This window comes from Oreochromis aureus, linkage group 1 (genome assembly GCF_013358895.1).
Source record: "Oreochromis aureus strain Israel breed Guangdong linkage group 1, ZZ_aureus, whole genome shotgun sequence".
Lineage (NCBI taxonomy): Eukaryota > Metazoa > Chordata > Actinopteri > Cichliformes > Cichlidae > Oreochromis > Oreochromis aureus.
In genome coordinates, this window is record NC_052942.1 from 23,305,909 (window position 1) to 23,333,648 (window position 27,740).

General features: G+C 40.1%; 1 protein-coding gene across 4 annotated transcripts in view; it reads right to left on the bottom strand.

Moving 5' to 3' along the window:
* Positions 1 to 837: 837 nt before the first annotated feature.
* Positions 838 to 27,740, bottom strand: part of rnf111 (ring finger protein 111) — a 33,728-nt gene continuing 6,825 nt past the window's right edge. For 3 of the 4 annotated variants that reach the window (XM_031758027.2, XM_031758028.2, XM_031758025.2), the window contains 13 exons: positions 22,867 to 22,999; positions 14,753 to 14,907; positions 12,591 to 12,788; positions 12,006 to 12,382; positions 9,901 to 10,153; positions 8,233 to 8,539; positions 8,031 to 8,156; positions 7,601 to 7,709; positions 7,003 to 7,083; positions 5,350 to 5,445; positions 4,974 to 5,060; positions 4,475 to 4,578; positions 838 to 2,489 (listed from right to left, as the gene is read on the bottom strand). In XM_031758027.2, coding sequence (XP_031613887.2) covers positions 2,372 to 2,489; positions 4,475 to 4,578; positions 4,974 to 5,060; positions 5,350 to 5,445; positions 7,003 to 7,083; positions 7,601 to 7,709; positions 8,031 to 8,156; positions 8,233 to 8,539; positions 9,901 to 10,153; positions 12,006 to 12,382; positions 12,591 to 12,788; positions 14,753 to 14,907; positions 22,867 to 22,999 — 2,144 coding nt within the window. In that variant the 3' untranslated portion in view covers positions 838 to 2,371. The remainder of the gene's footprint in view (positions 2,490 to 4,474; positions 4,579 to 4,973; positions 5,061 to 5,349; positions 5,446 to 7,002; positions 7,084 to 7,600; positions 7,710 to 8,030; positions 8,157 to 8,232; positions 8,540 to 9,900; positions 10,154 to 12,005; positions 12,383 to 12,590; positions 12,789 to 14,752; positions 14,908 to 22,866; positions 23,000 to 27,740) is intronic. The other variant, XM_031758029.2, reaches the window with a different exon arrangement.

Consider the following 27,740-nt stretch of genomic DNA (forward strand, 5'->3'; position numbering starts at 1 on the left):
TCTGAGAAAAGTCATCTATTATCGGTTGTCATGAATGCGTTTATCTTCTTCAGACACTCTAGTAGTTTTTAAATCACATTCACACATCCATTTTAACTATGGACCATTTCCAAAAACTGACTAGACTTGCTCAGTTTCTTCTGTCTTTTTGCCTTAACAAAGTAACCACTTCCTAAATGGAATCATCTCACTCACCTGGTCCATAACAGAGACTTTCTAATTATTTATATCAAGTTAGTAAAACCAGAAAAGCTCTGATTGAAACAACAAACACATGGAGAAAAGAACATAGTTTTTTAGTTGTTAAAATTATTTTACTTTAATTTATAATTTGATTATTTGAAAATAGAAGTCCTTCTCAACAATATAATAAATAATGATGATAACAAGAAAGAATACACTTGATATCATGTACATGTTCTCGATCTAAGGCTTTGAGATTACAGATCACAAAAACATCTGGAGGTCAAGCACTAGGAAAGTTTTGAAACTGCACATCTGTTCTATCTATAATCTATCGTATCAGATTAATATAAATTGAGATTAGTAAAGACTAAATGTGCCTGTAGTAAATAGGGATCATTTTCTATATCTGACTGATTTTTGTGCATTTGTGTATTTATTTGATCCAAAGATGAAGTGTGGGAACTCAGGTCTGCAAATGTGTATTTTTATGTTGGTTTTATCCCCAATATAAAAGATTTAAGCTTTTACATGATCTTTAAACCAATGCAAATTTAATGACAGATAAACATGTACTATGAAAGCTGTGAGAATCATGTGCCAGTGTGTAACTCACGTCTGATTAATCAGAAAAACGCCAAAGAAACAACACAATTAAGTTATCCAAGTTTATTAATATCATTTTTTAAAACTAATAGAAATCCCACAGAATATGATCCTGGTGCCTTTAAGTCAATGAATGCATGGATACCTGCTTTAAGTACTGCATTTCAACACTCCATTCAAAATTGTAATTTTTCAGTTTTTACTATTCGTCAGAGTGGAAATACATGGCCTCAGCACACTGTCATATTCACTACGGTCCTCCTACCCTTTTCTCTCTTGTGCAAGTCTATGCGAGTGAGTTAGTTGACAGCATTAGTGTTTTTTCATTTTCTTTTCTCAGCGGCCAAAGCAGACGCCGCTGCTCAACTACAGAGAGACAAAAAAGGGAGGGTGGGTGAAATGGTTCGACGTGTGAGAATAAACAGTAAATATTCATCTCCAATTGAGCTGTGTATTTCCCTCTGAACACACACGCACGCACGCACACATACACACACAGGAAATGAAAAATCAACGCCACTGCCAGTATCAAATTGACAAAATGATCCCAGGTTGCGGGGCCGTGCGTCGACCTGAGATCATCTCACATAAACCTAGCGTCCGCAGGCCCGTCTGCAGGAAGGAACCCCAAACAGAATGAAGAAAAGATTCACAGCAGATCCCGACAATCGTTCGGTTTAGAAAGAACAGTCAAAGAGAGGGAGGTGACATTCTTTTTTTTCTTTGTCCTCTAAAATACATCGGATGGTGGCGGTAACGGTGTTGTAGTCAAAATGAAGGTGCTGGAAAAAGGGGGACGGGGCAGGTGGTGTAATCGTAGCAAAGCGTGTGCATATTCTGGGAGTGAGGTGAACATCAGAGTTTATTTCCACTCTAGAAATACTGGGTGTGCACTAATACAGCAGCTGATCTGTTAACATAGTTCCCTAGTTAGGAATGTCTTGATTTACTTTAAAAAAAAAAAGAAAAAAGAAAGAAAAAAAACATCTTTCACTAACAATCCACATCTTCTAAACATAAACTAATCAATGATACAATGATTGGTAAAATGAATCCTGCAATGTTTGTTTTGTTTTTTTTTGTTGTTTTTCTTTTTTTTTTTCCTTAACTGGAGGTTGACATTCTATTCTAGTAAAGCAAGGCATTAGGTTTACAGAAATGCATCTTTACTAGAGCAGCTATCCTCACCTGCAACTTGTTAGGCCGTTTCGAGCCCACGTTATATGTGCAAAGAAATGCATTGCGAGGAAACATGCAGAGAAACAGAACAAAAATGACACTTGAGGAAACGATCAAAAAAGCTACATAAAAGCTTTATAAATACAATAAAATCTTAAACCCTTAATGGAGAATTCTAGCTGTTGTAGTAACATGTGATAGCTGGCACTCTAGGCTCAATGCTTTTATTTTTTTTCTCTGTCAGATGTCTTTTTTTTTTTAATATCCTTGCAGTAGAGCTGCTGCAGGGGTAATTCATGCCATCTTTGGTTGACTGCAGTACTGAAGAGAAATTAATATGATCTCAAAATAAATTTTTAACAAAAGGGTTGTTAGAAAAGAAAAGAAAGGGAAAAAAACAGCATCAACTCTCAGCAGACAACTGCGCCTCAATGTCCACTCTGCAGATGGGGCACTTCTTATTGGTGAGGAGCCACTGATCCACACACAGCTGATGGAAGAGGTGCATACACGGTAGGCGTCTGGAGCGGAAACAGAGGAGAGAGACGTGAGACAAAGAAATAGATTAAACAGGCTTTCCCTTTCCCTACCCCATCCTGTCTTCCTTCTCTCTCCCCAAAAGGTCGCGGCAGATGGCCGACCCTCCCTGAGCCTGGTTCTGCCGGAGGTTTCTTCCTGTTAAAAGGAAGTTTTTCCTTCCCACTGTCGCCAAAGTGCTTGCTCACAGGGGGCCATATGATTGTTGGGTTTTACTCTGTATGCATTATTGTAGGGTCTTTAACATATAAAGTGCCTTGTTGTGATTTGTCGCTGTATAAATAAAATTGAACTGAATATTAACATGCATGATACAGCAGCACTGCCTGATCATGAGCTTAATTAAAATATAGTTTTTGGGGTTTTTAAAAAGGTCCGATGAAAACAGCAAAACCTATTTCAAAAACAGAAACGAGGATGCTCCTTTGTCTATTAAAATCTTTGTTCATGGTCACGCACAAAAACAAGGAAATACACTTTTTAGAAATCTGTCTGTTTAAATCTATAAAACTATATTAATATTTATTATTCTGAATTCATGCATTTATACTCAAATTGAAAGTCAGAATTTGTGAAACTAAAATATTTTTTCTGTTCAGGAATGCAAGTAAATAACACATTTTTAAAACATTTTTTCTTTTGTAAAAATTTTACTTTGAAAGTTGATGGATAACAACAATAATTATAATTTAGCATTAAAATTATCATTTTGATTAAAGAGCGTGTGCATATCAGTGAATTAACCATTACAGAAACGGAAATAATGATTCTGGTAATTACCGTTCTGTTTATTTGGCATAAATGTTATACTGAGTGGTGATATTAATAAACTTGCTAAGCACTATGTTACTGTTCAGCTATTTTAAATGATCACCAGTGCACCGAAACCACAGCTAACAACAGGCCCCAAAAACAAAGCTTTAAAAACCCAACATCTTTAGTTAATCAAAGACTGAAATTGTTGTTTTCTGTCACATTAAGTCTTAAATAGGAGCCACTGAGTTGTGAGTAAAATACAAAGTTGTATCAAAACCACCGACTCCCAGCCGGGGCTACCCTAACCCAACTAAATCCAGTGGATAAGCTATACAAACATACAGCTGAGTTATGGGTACATTAAAATGTCATTAAGATTAAATTAACATTAAAATGGCTCAAAAAGTGACTAAGTTGTATTCTGTAGAAGCTGAATAAAAACAGCTTAAATTAATGAAACTGCTGCATGCTGGTACCCTGGATGCCAGAGATGGGTTTAAATGTAACAACAGCTGAAAGAAGTCAGGAAATGGCTGAAATAGTGAGCTAACAGCTGTAACAGTTGTTCAGGGCGCACCCCGCGTCTCGACCTATGACAGCTGGGGATAGGCTCCAAAAAACAGAGTTAAGTATATTTTACAATGGCAGACGCTGTTGATGAGGAAGTTTTTGATTCGACCGGATAAAAGTGCCTTTAAACACTTGAGCCCATTGTATAATTCATATATTTAAGTTTTCATCTGTATTCCCTACAAACAAAGCTGCCATCTGCTTCCTCCAATTAGGCAAACACTGATTTTAAAACACAGTTTAAATGTAGGAATAAAGACTAAATGCTTTTAGTGAGTAACAATAATTAAGGGATTCACAGTTTGTAGTAAACAGTAAAGAAAGCAGAAAAATAAATACATAAACATTTAATTTTTCAGTTTCTCTTAAACCAACAGGGGGCAGAAAATCCTCTTTAAAAAAATACTTGAGTGAGTGCCAAAACGCAGCACCATGAGGCTTGTAATTTTAAGGCTCTTTGGGATTTTCTGCTGATTACTTTAATGCCTCTGGGTCTTTTTTTTTGACATCCTATGAGACAATGTGAAACGGCTAAACTACACCTGCTATCCCACCTGTCTCCGTCACGCCCTTGAAAGTGTAATTGAACACACAAAACTGAGCGCGACGAGCGGGACGAACACCCAGGAGGCGAGACATTTACCTGACATCCTCCCCCTCCTCCAGTATTGACAGGCAGATGGTGCATTTCTCCTCTGTGTCTTCATCTGCCCCCTCGTCTTCGTCTTGCTTACCGTGCAGCTTTCTCTGTTTGTGAGAAACGTTTGGAGACTGAGTTTTGGTGAGCAGCGTCGATCAACAACTGGTATTACAGATGGTTAAAACAAAATCCTATCAATTCAAACACAAGCTACTCAATTAAAACACTGTAGTAAGATTAGAAGTATGTATTAAGTTTGTATTAAAAAAAAAGTGATATTATTTCCGATAAAGAGGTAACTATGTTTACAACAATACATTAGATTTGGGGACAGAGAGAATGGTCATTTTGTCCTGAAACAGAAAAATGTTTTTTTATCAAATCAAAATGATTCAAATCAAAGTAATTAGCCGAATTCCCTGGCCCCCAAGACTAACACTAACATCTACTGTACATGTGAGCAGAGACATGTTTCCAAATTGATTTGTTCATTATTTCTCACCGATTCTGGGTCTGCGTGCATATTTTTCCCAATAGATGCCCAAGCTTCAGGGGTTAACTGTTGGTCAATGTCTCTCTCCAACACCTTCTGTATTGGGTGGCAGGGTGTTAGATTGCTTATTTAGATACATTTGGAAACCTCTACGGAAACTTTCCCCCAACAGATATCGTCACAGCTGCAAATCTCTGGTAAAAGACACTACAGTGTTTTCTAAATGCTGGCAAAACATCAGATGTTTGAAATGAGCACAAAAGACCACTGCGCACTCTGTCCCAGAGGCAACTGCAGCATACATTCACAACTATGGACAGCAGCTTCAAAATCTGTAAGCACATTATATATTTATTACCACACACACACTCTGACAGGTCCTCACCTTTTTGTACTTGTGTGGGTAAGTGCACCTCTCTATGGTTCCCTGAGAGGCTCCTCGGTTCACAGTCCCCAGTCTCTCCTCTAAATGCAGCAGGTCCTGATTGGAGGGAAAAAAAGCTGATATTTTCTGTACAAACTGACATTTCTCTTCATGGAGAGGCTTTACCAGCTGTTCGATTAATCAGTTAAGCAGTTAAAGCCTTTGACTAAATGGGTTTCCAAGTAGTCATCAAAAGTCAGATTAATATTTCTAAATCAGGCCAAAGGTTTATGCAGTGTCAGCAGGACAGCTGTGGTTACCTACTGAGCCACTCACTGTGCTTGTTAGGCTTGTTGGATTGTGTGACTTGGCAAAGGTGAAAGCAAATAAATTCAATTCACTGACGGTTCTGTGAGAAGAAACTTTCATGTCACAACTGACAGACACGTGTTCTGGGAGCAATTTTATCAGGTTAAAGGTTGCTCATGAACATCTGGCCACACAGAGCTCAGAGGTCAATTCACCATTTTGAGACTGTGAGTTGGGTTTGCAGTGTGAGAAGTTCAAAATGGGAACTATTTTCTTCCTATCAAACCACATTCACCACCAAGGAAGACGTGTACCGAGCTAACGTTACAGCTCGTTGTGACGACGAGCGTTACAGCTACGGTTATGAAGACACCATTGATCTTTACATCCTACCCCGATGTCACGAGTATGAACCTGTCAAAGTTAGACGCACTCCTTTTCCTTGCGGTGATGTGGTTGATGGGTGTAGCTCAGCAGAAAGAAAACGGTTCCTATATGAAAAAATGCCAACGTCAACATTTGTGGAATTTTCTGAGTAATCATGTGATGATTGCTTGGACATGACACCACTGGTGAATTTTTCAAATGTACTTATTTGGTGTTTAAGGCCAAATAAGGCAAGTGGGATTGAGTTCAATTTATATTCAATAAAATCAAACAATCAATATGCCATTGATATGTAGACTTCAACCTTTAAGCTAAGGGGTTTATGGTCATTTTAGATGAACCCTTTAAGAATTACAGCAAATTTTAGAATTGATCAAACCAGCTGGTATAAAGTTCATTACACCAATGTGGTTCAGTCTTAAATAGAATGAATGCGCCGACCAGCTCAACAACTCCAAAAGATCACAGATAGCATCACTGTCTATAATCAACAGATGCTTTCATGAGTATAAATACGTATAAGGTTTGGAACAAAGTGCAAACCACTGGTTACAGGAAGAATAGATCAGAAAACACTGCTTATAGAGTTCTGGCAAAAAAAACAAAAACGTGTGTGTGTGTGTGTGTGCGTGTGTGTATTTATAGGGTTATTTTGGGTTTGGATTAATCTGTCTCTTTAATAACCCTGAACTGTTATTTATACACTAAAAACTTTCCTTGCACAACCTTCCACTGAAACACCATCTCCCTTCTTTTTCCTGTGACAGCTGCATTCATCCGACTCCAGCGTGCATTTTGAATAAAAACAAACCAACATTGATGCCATGGCAGGATCACAATAATGCTGAGTCATGCGGAGATGAGTCAACCCATTTTTAAATTTATAGTAACAGACAACCGCGATGAATGAAAAGGTAACTCGTGCTCGTGTTTTGACCCAACAGTCCTCAGGCTTATACATTTACAAACAGTACTCACCTCGTAAGTTCTTCCGAAGCCAGTAATTCTAGATGAGATGTACCTAATGTGCGGGTAGGTCACTTCAGATATGCCAGTGTGCTGTAGGGGAAGAAGTTTCATTAAGTTTAGCCTTAAAATACAAGGAATGCAGTCTGAGCACACTGTAATGTGGCCCGTGAAGGGTCTTGTGTCAGCTTAGCTATATTAAAAATAAACAAAATCAACATCTTCTGCTGCCATTACTAAAACTGAAGCCAAGTTTCAACAAAATAATTTAATTAATAAAAAACTTCTGAAAATGCACGCATTGCAAATGTGTAATGATAAAGGTCACAGATGATAGATTCCTTAATATAATAATAACATCACAACTGTCGGCTATATTTGCGCTGGATGAGAGTCAAGGATTTGTTTGGATTTGTTGAGTGTGCACTCGAAATGGTTGATGAGCCACTATTAATTGCTAATGAATTATTCATGGGGTTCACTAAACCATCCTTGAAATAACTGATGTTATAAATAAGGGGCAAACTCCATTAATCGCAGCCAGACTCCATATAAAAGTGATTCGTTTTCATGTATGCTAATGGATGCCTGTGTGCTGAAGGTTCCTCACCATGAAGGGGATGGGGAAGTGGTGCAGTCTTGGGGGAGGGTGGTAGTGGGGCAGGTGGGAGTGCAGGTGCCCTGAAGGGAACGGGGCCACGGCTTCGATGCCGAGCTCCCTGTTGACACAAGGCGGTGAGTCGTTATTACATCAAACCACATCAGTCCAAATAATCATGTAAGTGCAGTCACATTAAACATCTATAATACTGTTTCTAAAGGGTACTTCACTTCATGTTTTATTTAACATAGAAACATAACTTCAGTTTGTGACATGATAGAAAAGACTTTAAAAAAAAAGACAAGTTGTGATGGGTCTCCACATTTCTTCTTTGCTTTCTTTTTGGTAGTTATGAAATCTAGGAACCACTGGATTAGCTGGTATGAAACTTACACATTACTTTATAAGACCCACAACCCACACTGCTGATGATACTGACCATGCTGTTCTCTGCTCAGGCTGGCGAGGATGGGAAGACATAGTTTGTGGCACATGGATGTGGTGCCCATGGCCGTAGTTGGGGTGCATTCTGTGGGGGTGTGGAGGAGGACGCTCGTGTGCTCGTCTGGAAAGAAAGGAAAATACACGTTCAGCAAAGAAAAGCCATTAATTATGTAATTTTAACCTGCACAGGTACTCACGTGGGGTGCTGCATCATCCTGCGCCTCTGAACCTCCATCCTATACATGTGCGGCAGGGTCTGGTGGTCCGCAGGGAGATGTTGGGCCAGCTGGGCACTTGAATTAGTGAGGTGGTGGGTGGACAGAGACGGGGGAGGGGCGGGTGGCACGGCGTGGCCTGGCGGGTGGGATGACAGAGGTGCATGAAAGGTGTGGGGAATGAGAAATTCACCTTGTGCTGGGGTCTGAGGTGTAAGCTGGGGGTTCCCATGGGAATGAGGGCAGGCGGAAGAGGACTGATGATGCAGTGAACGTGTTAGAGGGCCATCTGGGTTTGACAAAAGAGATAAAGGGGAAAAGTTAAGACTGTCAAATTATGCATGAATCTTCTTGTTAAAAAAAAAGGACAAATAAATGCACATATCTTCAATTTCCAACCTACCCCAACCACAAGCCTAATAGTTAATGGAAAATGATCACTTTTTAAAAAAAATTATATATGGCAGAAAGGTTCAGTTCCTCATCTGTCTAAAACATGATATTTAGCTCCCTACTGTTTTCTTATTGGCTGTCCCTCAAAAACAGTTTGAACACAAGGTTGCTATGGAGCTACTGCACTCGCAACCAGCAAAGGACATCCTGTGTCTATGACCTATCGAGCCAAGGGACCAAAAACTTTTTAAAGTCAACTATTTAAAACATTGTGAGGCCCGAGCCTTGGGCTCATGGGATTTACTTGTTCACATGCTGACCTCACTATTTGAAACTTTGGCTATGTTTAATACAAGCACCAGTTATCCATCCATTTTCTGCCACTCAAGCAGGTCTGGATTGCAGGGTCAGCAGTCTAAGCTGAGACACTCACCCCTCCCTCAGCCCAGCCCAGCGCTCCTCCAGTTCTTGTGGTGTGGGTGGAGACCAAGACATTCCCAAGTTAGCTGAGATATGAATTCTCTCTACCATTTCCTTGGTCTGCCCCCGGGCCTCCGCCCAGTATGACATGCCTGAAACGTCAAATACCTGGACCAAGTGGCTCCTTTCTGTATGGAGGAGTAGCTGCTCTAATCTGAGCTCCTCACCCTATCACTAAAAAGAACCCCATACCATTTGGAGTAGTTCATTTCCACTGCTTACATCTTATATCTCATTCTTTCAGTCACTACCCAGAGCTACCTATAGGTGAGAATAAGAACGACCCCTGAATTGACAGTTCTCCGTCTCTTCACCATAAAAGACTGGTATAGCATTAGCATTGCTTTAATAGTGTATCTTAAAATATTATATATTACAGAAAATAAGAAAAAAAACATTACAGGTCCTCTTGGGGCCTTGCCATTTTCCTGTTTTGCAGAATTTGTTAATATTTGTCCAAACTGCACTGAAACAGGGAGGGTGGACAAGTAAGGGAAAGGTGAGGAGAGTCACCAGTGACTCTAAATTTTCATGACATCCTCACCAGGAAACCTCATCGCATTGCTTCAGACTAACCACAAACTGGAAAATTCTGAGTAGCAAATTAAGTTTCTCAGCACTGAGCACATTAACCTGTTAGCCAGCACTAGTATCTGTGAGTGAGCACTGGTTAGTGTTATTGCACTGCAAATCTATTTTCATAGGCAGCAACAAACTTTCAAAACGCATTTTCAAAAGTTTAAAAAGTCTGATGTAATGTACTGTTGTTGTACTCACAAGTTGGGTGCATGTAATGTCTGCAGGGCTGGGGTTGTGTTTGCGGCTGGGGCTGAGCCACCATAGGGGAGTTGAACGAGTCCACCACACTTGGCTGACTGGGCCCAGGGGTGGGCTGGGAAACATAAGCAGGGGGCCGTGAGGTGGAACCTGGGCAGCAAGGGTCAAAGGCTGAAGTGCTGCCATGGAAACTCGCCCCGCTGTTTCCACTGCTCCGAACGCTGCTGTTGCTCAGGTCCACTGGCAAAGTTTGCTGTGAAAGGAAGACAGACATTTCAGAAAGAATTGGGACCAAATCTGCAGAATGCTGAGCTCGTCTTTCTGAGTGAAAAACAAACAAACAACTAAAAAAAACCTCTACTTAGTTTTTTCTCCCTCAGTCTCTAACTACAGTGCTGTGAAGAAGTCCTTAATGACTTCTTTTTTCACATTTTTGTCACACATGTTTTAGATCAATAAAATTTCATTTTAGACAAAGATAAATCAAATAAATGCAAAATGCAGTTTTTAAAATGGTGATTTTGCAACAAACGAAATTGCCCCCCCAAATCTAATAATCTAATAACTGGTTTTGCCACTCTTAACAGCAACAACTGCCATAAAGTCCTTGCAGCAACTGGCATAGAGTCTTTCAGATCGAACTTTGGTCTGCTCTTCTTTGCAGAATTGTTTTAATTCGGCCACACTGGAGAGTTTTCGTCCATGAACGGCCTGTTTAAGGTCACGCCACAACATCTGAATCAGATTTAAGTCCACTCTTTGAGTGGGCCTTTCCAAACCCTTTTTGTTTCTTGAGGCATTCAGAGGTGGAGTTGCTGGTGTGTTTCTGATCATTATTATTTGTGTTGTTTCTGGTCAGCAGTGGTTTTTGCCTTGGAATCCTCACATAAATGCCATTTTTGCCAAGTCTCTTTCTTATTGCTGAATCATGAACTCTGACCTTAACTGAAAGAAGTGAGGCCTGCAGTTCGAGTTGATTCCTGGGAAGGTTCACCACTGTTCCAAATTTTCTACATGTGTGGACTCAAGTGAACCCTCACTGTGGTTTATTTGAGTCACAAAGCCTTAAAAATGTCTCTGTAACCCTTTCCAGGCTGAGAGATGTAAATATAAATGTAAATCATATGTTCTTGAGATGCTTTGGCGTGACCTTAAACAGGCTGTTCATGCTTGAAAACTCTCCATCGTGTGTGAATTCTGCAAAGGAGAACGGGCCAAAATTCCTCCACACCAATGTGAACCACTCACTTCCAGTTATCACAAATACTTCATTGCAATTCTTTCTACCAATGGTGGCATAACCAGTTATTAGGTTTGAGGGGCAATATGTTTTTCACATGGGGTCACACCTGAATAGTTTTTTATGGATGATGATGAACAAAAATTCTATATTGACTTATTTTTGACAAGTATTAAAATTTGTTTGAGGATCTGAAGCATAAAACAGACACAAGACAAATATGCAAAAAGAAACAAAACAACTAAGAAATCAGAAAAGGGGGCAAGTAGTTTGTCGCAGCACTGCAACTAAAACATTAATGATCACATTCACTGATTGATTCCAAATGCATCATGAAGCTTTGACAAAAACAGGCTCAGAAGTTGTTGTAGAATGAAATAATTACAAAAAAAATCCTCTCACTTCATTCACCCAGCAAGGTTATGGATACTGTAGGGATATAACCAGTCCTCATGACAGAGTAAGTACAGCTGTTCTGTGTTTCCAAACACCTGTCAGCTAATCTCAATAAATGCCTGGAATGAGGCAAAGTATGAAGCAACAGCGAAGGTAGCTAAAAGCCTCTAACCCAACTACTGTAACTTCCCATTACTCAGACTACATCATTGCTTTTCAACATAAGGGTGATTCAGTATTTGGGGCAGTTCTTTGCTGACAATATACATTTGGATACATATTTAACTTAATAAATTGATTTTTCCTTAGCTCTGATCTTCCCTTAGCTCCACTTGAAACATCTCTGGGGTGCCAGGATTTCTTCATGCACCTTAGTGGTCACGAAAACCTGGTTTGTGTGGAATCAGCGTATGCTTATACTGCCTCGCTAACAGCTATGAATCAATAAATATTGTACAAACAGCCATACTTGGTCATGGTAGTGGGCTGCGTTGCTGCTACTACTGCTGTTGCTGCTGCTGCTGACTCCAGCGCAGGGGGCGGGCAGAGCACTGGGTCGCACCACGGGGCAGATCGGCTCTGGAAAAAGCATGGTGCCTGGGGGCTGCGGTGCTGGGTGGTGGGCATGGTGGAGAAAGTGTTGAGTGTTGCTGTGGCTGTGCTGAGAGCTGCTGGTCTGCTGAGGGGACGACGCCTGCAAGCAGCTTGAATGGGAGTGGCTCAGGGGCAGGTGACCAGGGGAGGGGCCTCCGCATGGTGAGTGCTGCTGACAACAGGACGGGAGCCTAGGCATGGCCACGCCTGCATTTTCTCCTGTTGTACCTGACAAACCTGGTCTGTTGTCATCTGATGAGAGCAAGATATACGATTATTATTTTTCTTTTTAAAAAGGCTTTTACAAGGCAGACAATAACACAGAAGACCACACAATACAGACTAACTAGAAATTGGCCACTGAAAAGAATTGATTTTTTAAACACAAGATTTCTCCAGACAACAGTTTAAATGAAACTGCCTGCTGCAGCAGATGTCAACATGCCGTGTCCTGTCTTACCCTCTGGAGCTGTGCGAGCAGAGCCACTTGGCCTCTGTGTGTGCATACTTTCAGGTATTGAACCTGGGCAGCTAGTGGAAGGGCCTGGGGCATCATTGAGCTCTGAGGTAGAGGCTTGATGGGATGATGATGATGAGGAGGAGGACCTGACTGTTTGAGGCTGAATGCCGCCCGAGGTTGTTGGCACAACTGAGAGATCTGTGGATTAAAAAAAACCAAAGAAAGTCAAATGGTAACCAGAAAAGATTATGTCACCAAAATAAAAAGCAGCTCACTTTTGTCAGTTGAGTTACTGATCAGAAGTAGGGATGGGAATTGGGTAGTTCAGTTCCTTGGAAGTTTTAGCCTGCTTGTCTATCAATCCCCTTTATCGACTGTACTTGTGCTACAATCAGCTGTATCAGTTTGTTTGCAGAAGGACGAAGATAGTGGCACAGTCTACAGTATGGTTATGACATTACTTTTATTTTTATTCCACAAAAGCATGGGAGCGCGATGGTAAAGTGCAAAATCCATCCATTACAGAAACAACTGCATTAGACTGCTAACAGAACTTTGGCTCTTTGCAAGCAACTCCACAGGCAGTATGCTAATGCTAATGCTAAGTTAGCTAGAACACAGATTGATGTTAAAGCTGAGTGAATGCCCAGCAGCCAGACCGTGTACTTTAACAGGTAACAACTAGATGAGCAGTCAGGCTGCGGCCTCTGTTTCTAGCTGTTCATGTTTCTAAAGTAGAGTCACTGTGGCGATTTCTTTTGTGCTGTCGGCTTTGTGTAAATAATAAGAGAAATATCATATGTGTGTCCTCATTAGGATAGGGATTCGTGTTGGTGTGTGGAACCTATAGGTTTGTATTGTTAACTGGTAATTGTGAGACGGTATGTTTCAGGCCATTTTATAGAGAAATGTGAAAGTAATGTTAACGAGTAGTAGTAGTAATTAATTACTCCAAGGATAAAGACATTAAGTAATGTACAGCATTACGTTTAAGACAAGTGTTCTGCGTAATAGGTAATAATTACTTTTTTGAGTAATGAGCCCAATAATGATCACAACAAAGAGGGGAAACACCTCCAATGTGCAACATTTGACCACACAGCACGCTATTAATTTGTATGAATGTAATGTCTTTGATATGCTGCTTGGAAATCTTGGCGACTCTCAAAGCAGAGCCAGTGAGAACTTGACGAGAACCGATAAGGAATCTAATCAATAACTGATATCGATTATGGAATCGCTAATTTCTTATCGATTCCCAAGCACGATTATGACCACCTTAAACCCGAGCTGACACTTTGTCTGGAGTAGGGACTGTGGTATTTGTGCACACTGTAGCAAGTGTCTGCAGAGGCTTAGCAGCCAAGTAGAAGAGCAGACCTTATTAGCATTCCAGTGTGTAAACACCATCTGCTTTTCATATTCACAAATTAATTTCCCCTCTTTCTCCTAAGAAATGCAAATGCTCTAATACTGCGTGAGGCACCATTTTGCTACCCATCACAGGCGCATGCTGATACAGAGAATGACATCCAGGCTAAGAGACAAATACCAATACAAAGCAATGTAACAGAAAGTAAAGTGCGGGATACGAATACACTGAAAAGAAATGCAACCTTACTGGTTTAGGTTAATGTTATCGCAGAACCATACAAAGCTGAGTCAGTATGAACTACAATGACACTAATATTTAAGTCAATTTAATACATAATTAGCCAATTCTTTTACTAATTAGATGTTTTTGGTAAAATATCGCTTTTGGTTCCACTCAACATTAGATCTTTGTCTGCTTACTTTACATCTCATATCTAAATTTAAAACATTCCAGAGATTGGCATGTGGCTTAAATTAAAGTTTTGTAACAACTTGACAATTAAATCCAGTATTTCTGGGTATTTTTTTAAGTTTCCTTTTAAATGTTTTTATTCTGAAACACATAATAACAAAACTGATGCATGCGAATGCACTGAATGACTTTTTTTCCTTGTATATATGTTAGTCTTAGTTGTATCTTTCACAGGTGTAGACTGTGACAAATAAGTTACTACAACTCTCACACAGCTTGCATGAAAAGCACATTAGCTGAGTCAGTAATGAACCCAAGTTAAAACCTCGCTTAGTAATCTTTTAACCAGGCTTTGTTAAAACGAGTTCTGTGTTACCATCTTCATCAACCGTGAGGTCCACCACCTCCCCAGCATTCTGCCGCAGCGGTTGGATAACAGTGGAGAGCCTGTGACGTCCACGTGGCTCCTGGAGGCGATTCTGGGAGCAACTATTACCCCACATTCGGCCAAGACCCCCCACTGAGCGTGACCTGCAGAAAATAGACACATTGAAAAAAGGGGAGAAAGAAAAAGAAACTGTTACAACATGCTGGAGTTCAGGACCACCAGGACTATTCTCACAGCTCACTGAAGCATTTGTTTCACAAGAGCCAGACCAGTTCATTTCCAGGCCAGCAGATGCTGCTGGTGCAAAAGTGGATAAGGAAGTAAAAGTGAGCAGATCTGACAGAAGGACTTCGTGTAATGGCTTGTTTTGCTGCAGCATCTAAAACAGTGCATGGCAGGCTAATGATGTGTGTGACTAGTGAGCGACACGTTTAAATGTTAGTACTCTGCTAATATAAATAATGATCAATGCCTTTTAACTGCTAAGCACCCATCCACCACTAGTTAGCAGCAGCCCCTATGACTCTGTGGCAGTAAGCTGTAAATGAGCATGCTGGAAAGTAAAACAGATGACAAGCCCTGCAACCAGCGCAGTCCTGTTATACTTTGATCTGCAGCCTGTGGTGGAGTAAAGTGGCATATCACCACCTGATCAGAGCAACACAGAACCACAGTCTGCACACGTGTGTGGACCTGCAGAGAAAGAATTACAGCTGGTGCTGCTAAGATAAGCCACACTTGACAAACTAGCCCCCTGTGTTTGTGAAATATTTAACATCATCCATTAGGTTGTGTAGTTTTGCATTCTTTTTCTGTTCTGCACTAGTTGTTTAGTTTGAAACTTTAATCATTTACTTAGTAAATTAGTTGCTAAATAAAAAAACCCAAAAAAACAAAAACTACAAAAAACTGACTTTTAGAATCTGCAGACTTGTTCTGTGATCATCTTTGCATCTAAATCTTCCCATCATCTCCAACCACCTTTCGTTTTCCTCGAATTAAGTCAAACGCTGTGCTTCTCTTGCCCCACCTTTAGCCCATTTTCTTATCTTTCTTTTAATTTTCTCTCTCCAAGGCTCCGGTCGCTCTACCCCATGGCCTCTGAGACCCAAGTGAGAGGCCAGGGAGTAGCCGCATTTCCCTCCACAGCACTGTAAATCTAGGTGATCAGAGGGAGGAGGGTATGACCTCAAGGGAGAAGAGTCAAGAGACTACATGGGAGTGCCGTAAAGCTTGATGCCATGGAGCTCTGCAGCTAGGGAATTTCACCGTGGCTAAATGAGAGATTAAAAACAGGAATACACAGCAGCAGAGGGAAGAAAGCAACAGCACAGTCTCAATAACTCTGATGTGACTAGCTCAGAGATTCCTACTGATTGATACATATACATCAGACATCAATATGTTACTGATTAAGTCACTGTTAGATTGACCCTTTTCCTTTTTTTAACCCATTTTAAGGAGCAAACTGTGGGGGCAAAAACTTGACTTCTGCCTGGCTTCACAAATGAGTCAGTCCTCAGAGACCTGCATGTTAAAACACTGAGCTTCAGCCATTAAATAAACTTGTTTACAGCCTGGTACAAAAATAGATTTGCTCTCTATTGATAAATTTGCCCTTTGTGGCAAATGCCATCTAGGGGTGAGGCCACTTGTTGTCTACTATGTTTCACTCTGGCCATTTCAAATCACTGAACTGAACCTCTGAGCCACATTTGTGGTGTTGGTGACTTTTTGAAAAAACATTTTTTAAGTGGAATTATTTGACACATAGCATGGCTTAGAATGAGTTGTAACCATCCTAATGAGTCAGTGGCTCTGTTTTTGGTTAAATTCTGGTATTTCCTTAATCTGTTTACCAGGCACTAAATAGCAGGTAAATGTGTCTGTTAGTTACAAACACGGAGTTTTTGCACACAGCTTGCTAACAATACTAGCTAGCGTTAGCTCGTAACTTAACACCTCACTCTCTTAAGTCTTAATGTGTTCAAGTCTGGCTCCAAATAAAACATGGTGATAACCAAAAGCTTACACAGGCAGAGTCCAGAAATCAGTGTGTGAAGTCTTTTGTATATAGAGTATCCTCCTGAAAAAGTGGCGCAACCTCATCACGTTACTATGAAGGAACTTTTCTGCAGCCTGAATATTGAACTGCTAACTGTTGGAATGCATCCATATTAGTTGCCAAGGGAATTCGTCATTGCTGTTTGAATCCAGTTTGAATAAACACTGACCGGAATATGCTATTGGCTCATGCAGAGTTCATCCAAATCACTGTGGCAATGAATAATGGTCACCCTCTGCACCACTTACTGGACATACTGCTGAACACTTTGTACAACATCTGTTTGAGCTCAGGATATATGCAGAACACCATGCACACATCATACCTGCATCCTCATATTTAGATTTTATTGTATTCAGCTTTTCATTTATTCCATTTTCGATTTAACCGAGTCCCATTTTGAACATCAGTTTTAACCCTACAAGCTTTTTTATTCTGTTATGTTTTGGCTACTGAAAAACACTAATTTTCTAACTTTTGGGAAAATTAAATTATTTCTCATGTTTTCCTTTTAACACAGAGAAAACAGAGACAGATCAGGTGAAGTGGAGGCCCCCACTGTAAATGTTCCAAAATCTTTCTCTTTGTTTTAGCCAAATGACATACTTGTGACTTCTAAGGGTATTTCCCTGATCTCGTCCCAGCACATTACAAATAGAAACTAGACCAACTGAGTAGAATAGGAAGAATGGACTTATTCACACCAAAGAAAGAAGTGAGCAAATACTACAATCTTCTTTTCCTTTTACCTTGTTAATGCCATAAAGTCATATCATGAATGAGGTTTTATTTTGTATTTTAAAGATAATAATAGGATTTAACCACCACTCTGGGATCACCTGAAGAAATATTAAGACAGACTTGAGTGCATTGAACACACAGGGCAAGCCCTGAAAGCTGGTGAAATAACCAAACTACCAAATACCTTAAACCTATGGAAGTGTTACTGATGAAAACTAATGTTGTTTAAAAAGCAAAAGACTGGTCACATCAAGTGTTTACTGCACTCTGTATAAAGTTAACTAGTAAATAAAAAGTATTATTATTCCTCATTTCAATTTTAGTGCCTGCATGTTTTACTTTAATACTTTAAAGATGAATATGTAACGTTTTGAACTGGCTAACTAAGAGACAAACTGAGTTAAGAGATGGCTTTGATTTCATTGCTTAAATGTAACAGAGCAAACGCTTTGTGTTGAGGGGGATTCCCACTAGCTCATACTGTCCTCGTCCAAATCAGCTTCCTGTGGGACGTACTGCACAATGCAACAATAGAGGAGGAAGCTTATTAAACTTCATACTTCACACATTGCTAACAAACACTTGTTCCTCACCACTGAACACACAGCAGTGAGGGTGGCATCTGTGGGTGGAGGGAGTGGGGGGGAGGGGTACATGGTGGTTGTACTGGGGTCTAATTGGCCAGCATCCTCAGCTCAGGGTTGATCCCAAGGAGCAGGGCTTGCCACTAGGGATGGGCTCCTAATTAAGCAGCCCTGGGATTATTTTGTAAATATCTGTTTACCACTATGACCCCTTGAGTGTGGGGGGCTGGCAGCAAAGAGCAAAACAGTACATTGTAAATATGAACACTGTGGGAATGGGTGGCTTGGCAATGTCGAGGCTGTGCCAAACCAAAGTGTTGAGAGACACAAACCCCAGGGAGCTGAGGTTCTGTGCACTGCGGCAATGTAAACTGCTGGGACTGATGCTATGGGCAGCTAAGGCTGGGAGGTTGGGAGTTTAAAGGTTGGGAGGGGATCATACAAGGCCAACAGCACTGTGCAAGAGAGAATAAACAATGTGAGGCATTAAGCTTTGCCCTGACAGCAGTATTGACTCCGTCTTCATAATTTAGGCCTTCCAACTCTAAACACAGAGTAGAAAACTTTCAGGAATCCTGCAGAAAAATGTAGCACGCACATAACGCTCACACAGTGTCTCGTGATATTCACTGCCCTACTATGCACATACTGAGCTGATTTGCAGAATCAGGGCAGGGACTCATCAAGGGCTTTTTTTTTTTTAATTGATCCATGTCAGCTACATAATCCTTGTTTATTGTAACTCACTGTGCTCTGGGTGAACCAGCTGCCAAACGCAGCCCACAGTGCACTGTTAAAACACTGGAATTTTCTCCTGACGCACGGCTTTACAGGAGAGTCAACTGTGAAGCTGCATGAACAAAAAAATAACTGCCAGCCGTTCAAATTCAAGATGAGAACACTGACAGTAAGTCAAATGAGCAATCTGAGAGGCAGTGGGTTAAAAATGGAAACACTTTCCTTAATTTTTTTTAGAGTTTTTTCCCCACTTATGTCAAAAGTGCTGCTGTTGGTTTAAACCTGAATTTGGAGTGCCACATTTTGCACAAGCTGGGAGTGAAGAGAGGCTGTCCAACCCTGTATGATTTTACTTATCAGGCTATTTACTGTGTTATCTTCAGCTTTTACATTACGTTACGTTTTGATTTGTTTTGGCTGCTCTAAGACTGTTTCTCTCCATTTTCAGAATAAAAAGTATATCTATGTTTAGTGAGAGTTTATCTTATGCTACAGCAGTTACTTAGGAAACCCACTCTTCTGCCCACAGAAGTTGTTTTCATGCAAATGTATCACAAACAATTAAATAAATCACATCAGAAGCAGCCAATCACCCAACAAACCAAGAAAAAGTCACGATACAATATGCATGTGGGTTTTCATACTTCTGAATATCGTGCCTGTATTAGTATAAACTGCACATGAACATATAAATTAGACCACTGGCAGTGTGAACAAAGATTTCACTGCTCATTCTCCTGGCCTTTGATTCTCCGCCCTTCTGCTCTGCTGCTGCCCATCCCCCTTACAGCAGAGCTCATCTCTACATTCTCTAATGAGACAGGACATCTTTGAAAGTGAGGAAAACAGGCAGACAGGCCATGACATCGCAGGCTGGGTATACTCACTTCCAGGAACTATTTTTCATATATTACTGATAGACTAATGTGAAAGGTAGGAACAGGAAAAATTTGGTTAAAGACAGAAAGCCAAAGGAGACAGATGGAGGTTAACACAGAGGCAGAGGTTTGTGAACTGAGCTGCATAATCGCCTGCATGAGGAGGCAAGAAGTTATATGAGAAGAGAGAGAAAAGATTCATTGGTTGAGGAAAATGGAGGCGGGTGTAGTGGAATACACCTTCTCTAAACACACTGCTCTCAAATGCTGCACATTTTACTTTACATATATACATTCTTCAAGTCAGTGTGCAAAACTATCAATGGCTGTCTCTAACAAGCATCCATACCGTAAAAACTTAAGCATTATATACACTGATATGGCAGCCATGATACCAATCAGGCTATGCAATGTATATAGTGTTTCCCCAAATACGGACTTTATTTGTGTGAGATGCCCAGGTATATCAAAAGCAGGATAAGTATATTCTGCATGTCATTTTAGCAGTTTCTTTATTAGTGAGTAATTCTGTTAGCTGGCACTGCTGTGGCTGTCCTTGATATCATTTAGCTGTCTCTCCAGAAAGTCAATTATGCAGTTGTGCACAGTCCAACCAGCCTTGTGCATGCCCTTGTTATGCTGTGGAGAACCACTCTAAACAACAACAAAAAGGTGCAGAACTGGTTCATGTGCTGCAATGCTGAGCCCAAGAGGCTGCAGAGCAAAACTAGGACTACAACTTTCTCCATATGCACCAGAGGTTGGTTAAGTTGGACTCCATCCTCGGGACAAGAGACTCAGTGTGGAAGCAGCTAGTTATTGTTGTTATTCTTTGCCACAAAGTATTCTAATTTATGCATGCATCCACAAAACTGGGTTAATCATTAAAGGTCATCGGTACTGTACTGCCCTCATGGTCTTACTAAGTCTGGGAGTTTCTTTTTAAATTCATATAATTGTCTTTGAATGCAAGATGTCACTTGATGTCAAAAAAGACTCGCACTACATCTACTCCAGGGTAGTTTTAAGCTTACATAACAAAATACACCTCTAGTGATGTTAAAAAAAAAAACAAGTCTGGAATACAAGTAAACATGACTTTGAGAATTATTCTGTGATATGGGGTCATTATTCACATTGGTTTTATATATAGTTTTAACATTTTAGTAGCATATAAAAAAAGTGGCATGTCAAAGTGACTTTTTTGTCCCTGCCACTTAAATCATTCGTGATGTAACAAGTTAACTATATTTAACTATAAACCTTCAGTCACGCATCTGGTTGACCTCACATTGCGCTTGACATATCTAGAAAAAGTTAAACGGCAGAGGCACAGCGTAGGTGGCTTCAGGGTGATGTGGGTTTACAGCTATAAACATGTAGGCATGCAGCTCTACTAGGACTGGTTTCTCGGTTCAATGTAAGCAGAGCTATGGAATCCATGAGCAAAACAAATCAACTAAAGCACTACACTCCACCCCCATCCTACAACTTCTCTTTAAACAAGCAATGACCAACCTGCACTTACTCCTTTTTCTAGTTCTGTCACAATGGCTACACCCACATGGAGACACTAACAAAGCCAGCTGTCTAACGTTTGGTTTAAGTCTTATAAGGCATTTTAAACTATCCTTACTGTACATTATCACAGATCAGCCCTTAAAATAAAAGGTCTAAGAGAGCGAAGTGCTGAAGCTGGAGCTAACAGTGTCTTAGCTATTTTAGTAATATTAAGAAGAGGAAAGCCATGTCCTGATATAAAGCAATTCCCTTTTGCTCTGCAGCTGATGTCTGCATGCTGGTAAACATTTCACACTGTTTAGGCTACATCTCACAGAACTAGATAAGTTGTTACCCTCCTGGCACCCCCACCCCAGCTGCTAGAGAAAAATGTGCATTTCCTAACTGGATGGCAAGTGGTTGCCGGCTGTCACTCTGTGAAAACATTTGCAAAGAGGACCCTACTACACCAAAGATCTTATTTGGTTAATAGCAGACTGCAATGGTCACCCTTAGTTTGAATGGAAGATGCTCTTCTCTTCTCTTGATGAGCTAAAATTGACTCACTGAGCTAAAACTGGATAAAAAAGCAAAGCAAACTAGAAAAAAAAAAGATTTATCATATTGTGACAACCAACATATTTCAAAATGTGCAGTTTCTACCAATGGTCTCTTTTCAGTTTGTGTTGCACTTTTTATAGTTTCACGAACACTTGGAAGGGGTTTGCAAGTGTTTGTAGACAAGATTGTTTCTTCCATGCAAACTACAGTCGAGTGCAGCAACCTGCTAATAACCAAAGCAACAGTAAGGTGGTTTTCAGTGCAGCACTGTGTACCTCTTTGTGATCAGTTTTACGCTAGTGACTTCTTGCCAATTGTCACAGAAGAAACAATTTTCTCTGGTGACCAGTGGTTACTGGGCGTCACTGGCAGATCTCTAGGACTGCATGAATGAAGCTTTAGCATCTGCCACTAACCAGCAGGCATTCACAACCAATCATGGTATGCATATTTTTTCCCAGCAACCTGTGGATTGCCAGATGGTTGCCAACCAGTCTCTTAGCATCGGTGCCTTCCATTTAATGCATTTACCATTCCCTCATATGTCAATCAACAGAATCATTCACTCCCATGGGTAGTCATGTCAGTAGCTCATGTCAAAGTTGAGGAGTTATTACCTAGTCTGCTAAAAGGTACGCTAAGGATGTAGCTGTGCCAGCAACTTTAGTGTCTGCAGAAACTCTCGCATTAATCTGCCACACTGACCCAAGTGGACACTTTGCATTGTTGTGAAAGCGGAATGCATAGCACTGGTATACAAAAACAGCATTAACAGCACATGTGTAAAAGTCTATTTTTGCAAGTTAAGAAAAGTCATAACCCAAGCTGCACAATACTGAGCTTGAGTTTTTGTTTACACTTCATGACAAAAAAAAAACACAAACTGTACTAACAGCAAACTCCTTTCTCAGTTCAGATGCTTAGTCTGTATCCACCTAAGACCCTTAAGAATTCAAAGTAGTTAGAGTCAGGGTCAAATTAATTTAAGATCTTATTTTACTCTCACTGATTAGTCAAAAAAGCTGGGGTGCCTACCTGAACCCATCTCCAACTGTGACGATCTCTACCTCACTGTCCGTTGAGGTAACATTGATCTCCTCACTTGCAGGGACAGCAGGAGCGGGAGCTGGAGACGCCTCAATCACCACCACATCCTCGTCCAGAGCACCTGAATAAACCCATTACCAAAAGTTAGTGTAGTACTCCAGACTCCCTACAATATGATATTATCACAATATTTCACTCATGATACATTATTATTTACATTTTTAACATATTGATTATTAGATCACAGTTATGTGCAAGCCTTCAACTTTCTCTGATAGTGATTGCAGTCAGTCCAAGTCTGAGTTCAACTGCTTGCAGAAAGGTTGCCTCCTATCATGCAATCTATACCTTGCGATCAACACGCTCAAGCTATGTGCAACCATTTAGACATCACAAGCTGCAATCGGTCACAGAATGTGAAAAAATTCAATGCAACCACCAGGCAGATTTTCTTGTAGATGCAAGGATGTTGCTGTCCTACTTTTACTCATGTGACTGAGCCCTTAGTTAGCATGATGAAGCTGACTCCTAGTTCACACTGTGTCCAATGTTGGATGTTTTTTCAGTTGAGTCAATATAATGTATGTTTGCTCAACTAATGTTATCCCAGGATGTACGAGATGAGCCCTCTTTGTCATAGTATTCCCAGAGTAATTTAATGTATTTAAGAAAATATAGATATCATGTGTCCCTATATTGATACAATACCACCATATTACAATACCATTCTATCAATTTTCTCCCCAGTTCTAATAAACTGACCAGATACTATCTGATAAATGCAAAGATCATCTAACTACAATAAAACAAACAGCATAAACATGTCATAGTCCGAATTTTTATTAAGCTCAATCAGTTTTCTGCTTACCAGAATCAAGTAAAGTATAAGTAACTCGCTTAAAGCGTACAAATAACCCAACCAATAAACCTTTGAGCTGAAATTGCTCAGTTCAGCAGCTCTGGGCACAAGAGAAATGTAATCGATGCAACAGATCCCACTCCATCTCAACTTGCACTTAACACCATTGGATAGCCCTAAGGTGTGTCTGCAAAGCGTTAACGGTTGCACTGACACATCAAAAGAAGGAAACCAGAAGATATTATTACATTTGTAAAGTAATCCATTTTAAAAATACAAATATGCATTACGCAAACCCACAAATGTGCATTTATTTAATTTTCCGATTTATATCTAATGTATGTGGTCAATTAATAACACTCAAGTTGTCCTGTGTGGGTGCATGTATTAATGCCACCCACATTATACTCAAGGAGCCCAGTGCATCATAGGCACTGCTCAAACAGGTTAGTCATGGCAAACTAATTGGAGAGAACTGCATCATTCTTCTCAGCATTGCAAATGGAGGCAGTGCCGGTGCCATGGGAGGGTAATGACAGCAGTCTCCCCAAACATGAATTTATTTTAGGGTTAGCTCCAGACTTGAAACTATAACTTTGTCTCCACTAATGATGATGAGAATACACAGTATAAGTCAGAGACATGATTATTTCTGCTTACAGTCCCATGCCTGTTTCTAATTATTATCACAATATTTCAGTGCAAGTCAGAGTTGCTGACTCATGCATTGGGTGTTTCAGTCAAACTTACAAGATCTCTCCCACATGGTTGGCCTTCCACATAAATACCAAGGCAGGCTTACAGCGTATAGCACATTTAAACTGTAACACTGTCACCTTATGATCTCTAAGGAATGAAATTCAGAAAGATTTGTAGAACAGAGCTTGTGGAAGCTGGTTAAGAGATTTTAAAACAACTTAAACTAATGCTTGCTTACTTTACTTAGCGCTAGAGTATATTTGTGCACTTTGTTTGCTTAGGTAAACCGTGTCTTTGTGCACATCACCAAGTGACTTGCCATGTTACTGAAGTCTAATTCCCCAGAGTGATTTCTATTCCTACTCTCTCATGAGAACTGCTGCTTAGCACCTTCTGCAAGTCTAGCTGCCTGGCACTCAGGTGAAGCCTTTATGTAGTCACAAAAACAAGTTGGTAGGGAACTGTAGCCAATATGTGCAATGTTTAATAAGATAAACAACACCTCATATTACTATACTTTTAAAAAGAAACACAACACCGTGAGGACACGTAATATGCTTGGGGCAATTTAGTGTGGCCAAGAGTCTGATCTGTGTTTAAACCAGTAATTTACCAGAATTTTATTTGATTTTATTAAAGAAAATCAATTAAGGCATAAACTGCATTGAAACTGCATTGAAATTAAATTTGGCTGTGATATTGTTTCCCCATTTTAATACATTGTGTAAGATTTAACTTTTTCCTCTCTACATCACACACCTACATCAAACCCTGGACAAGGAAGGTTTCATCACTTGCCTCCTTGCTTTCCCCTGCTGTAAACAAATGCCTTGTTTTTCCTCAGAGACTCACTGTTTCTATGCAAAGGCTGCTGCTCTACAGTGTTTGAGTTTTCTCCCACCTGTCTCCCACCACAGAGGCACAACAACTAACTTTCCATTCTCCCTTAGGGCCACAGCAGCAGAAATATCGCTCAGGCTAAATAGCTACATGAAAGAAACAATGAACGAAGGCGGAGGTGGAACTTTTCAAAGGATTTCATTCTTACAGTCACTGAGAAACAAATCACAAAGTTAGAGTTTGAATTTAGTAGCTTCATAAACCTGAAAAGGTACAGACTGCAGCAGTTGCCATTTCTCAGAGGTAGGGCTCTGAATATTCAGCCATCATATTCTAATGTATGTTTCAACATTCATCACATTTATGGAATGCTATAATGCCAGTCAAAAACTATCATAAAGTTCATTTCATTTTTTTTTGTTTCCTTTCATATTAACGGGACATGCTAGTAAGCCAGAATAAAATCTCCTTCTGTAAAAGGAAAACCTGTAGACTCTGATCCAGCTTCAGAAAACAGAAATTAATAGGGTTTTCATTTTGCTCATGTTAGTCTCATTTAGCCATGCTGTGCCAAGCCATGATTTTCCTACAGCCTCACAGCAGGGGCTAGCCAAGCAGCTGTGGTCCGTCTTTATAGCAGGGCAGATGAAGGCCTCTTTCTCCTAAGGACCCTCATGGTACTGTGTGGGTCATGTATAGGTGTACACAGAGCTTTTCAGACCCACATCTATACGTTATGGTGGTCTACAGCCAGCTGGAGGCAGTTTACAAATTATATGGAAAGCTGACTACTCTTGTTTAGTTTTCAGCTTAGCCCGAAAGAAGTCAAACTATGTAAAGAAGTTCTTTGTAATACAGTGAAACAGAGTGTTAAAAACAACTAAGGACTTTCTTAACTGTTCCTCATCCTATTCTTATTCCAGCTGTTAAATTCAAGCACTCGACCTACACACAGTGACACTGATGTCAACTGATGCACTTTTAGCCATTTAGAGTGCATCTTCAGAGCCTCTGTAGTGGATGAATTTGCATCATCTTGTATGCCCAGCCAAAGAGCTACACAAATGGACGCAAATATGGAACCATAAATCTGGCTTTAGCTGTGTCCTGAGACTGTGCTGGACGTTACTGCAGGATCTCAGTAAAGTAGTTCTGTGTTTGGAGCTCAGCACTTCAGTAGCTTCTACTTGAACCTCTGTGGTAAGTTTCACTCTGGTTTTCCCATTTGTGCTTTCAGATTGCAGTACACACTGTTGTATTATTTCAGTGGTATAATTATTATAATATTCACAATTGAATCTACCTCGCTATGGCTTCATGTCAATCTCCGCATGTAACCTTGCAAGATAGATGTGTTCAGACATATGCATGCTTCTGAACATGTAAATGTGTGTGTATAGCAGCTACAATGACCCATCATTATTATTAAATGAAAGAAAAGAGGATCTTTATGACTTCTGATTTAATGTTTAAATTACACTGTAATCTGATGGTGCATTTTGATAGACAGTCATTTGTCTTGTCTTCATAACTTTTTTTCCTCAACCCAAGCGTGTTAATTGGTGAAAAACACCGTGTGCAAATGTCACGCTGAAGAGCAGAGACAGGTGAGCCCTTTTACACAGATAAAAACAGACTGGTCTATAGGTCTATGGTTAAACTGTTAGGAGAAAAAAAAGCCAGAACATGTTATCACGAAAGCATTTTAGCTGTTCAGCTGATATCTGTCCACTTATGTTAATTATGATTGACTAAATCAATCATTATTGTATTAAACACACAAAAATCTCCTCATGCTGGAAATGAGAAATAAGCTTCCAATGTGTGTGTTTCTCTCACCTGTGCACTACTGAGATTCTTTTCACACTGTGCGATATATGGGTAGGACTGCTCTAAAGGTTGCACCTTAAAACTTCTATGCCACCCCATCCTAATAGCGATGCTATTGTTCATCTGTGATTCCGCAGTAATTATGGAGTAGGAGACCCTACCCAACTGGCCAAACCAATCCAAAATTGTACCAGAGGGTACATATAATGCCAGCACACCTAAAGAGCTAGTGACTCCAACTAAAGAAACAAATGAGATACTTCACATCATTAAACTTCTACAACAGAGAATTAGATCCTGATTGTGCTGTGAGGGAACAGGAAGTCTATAAAAATTCCGTACTGTGCAACTCTTGAGTCATCGTCATTTCTCTGTATTTTTTTTGTTAGGAAAAGGGAAATTGGTGCAATTGGTGCAATAGGTGAACTATACAGTTCTAACATCTTAAAATCAATATTTGGTATAGCCTCCTTTATTTTTAAACACAGTCTGAACGGTCTTAGCCAGGTTTTCTTGTAATTTTGTTAAGTAGTATTAAGGAATAGTTCTCTAGGCTTCTCGAAAGACATTCAAAGCTCCTATTTGGCTATCTTTTGTTCTGTTCTCTATCAAGATGATTCCGCAGTGCGTTGAT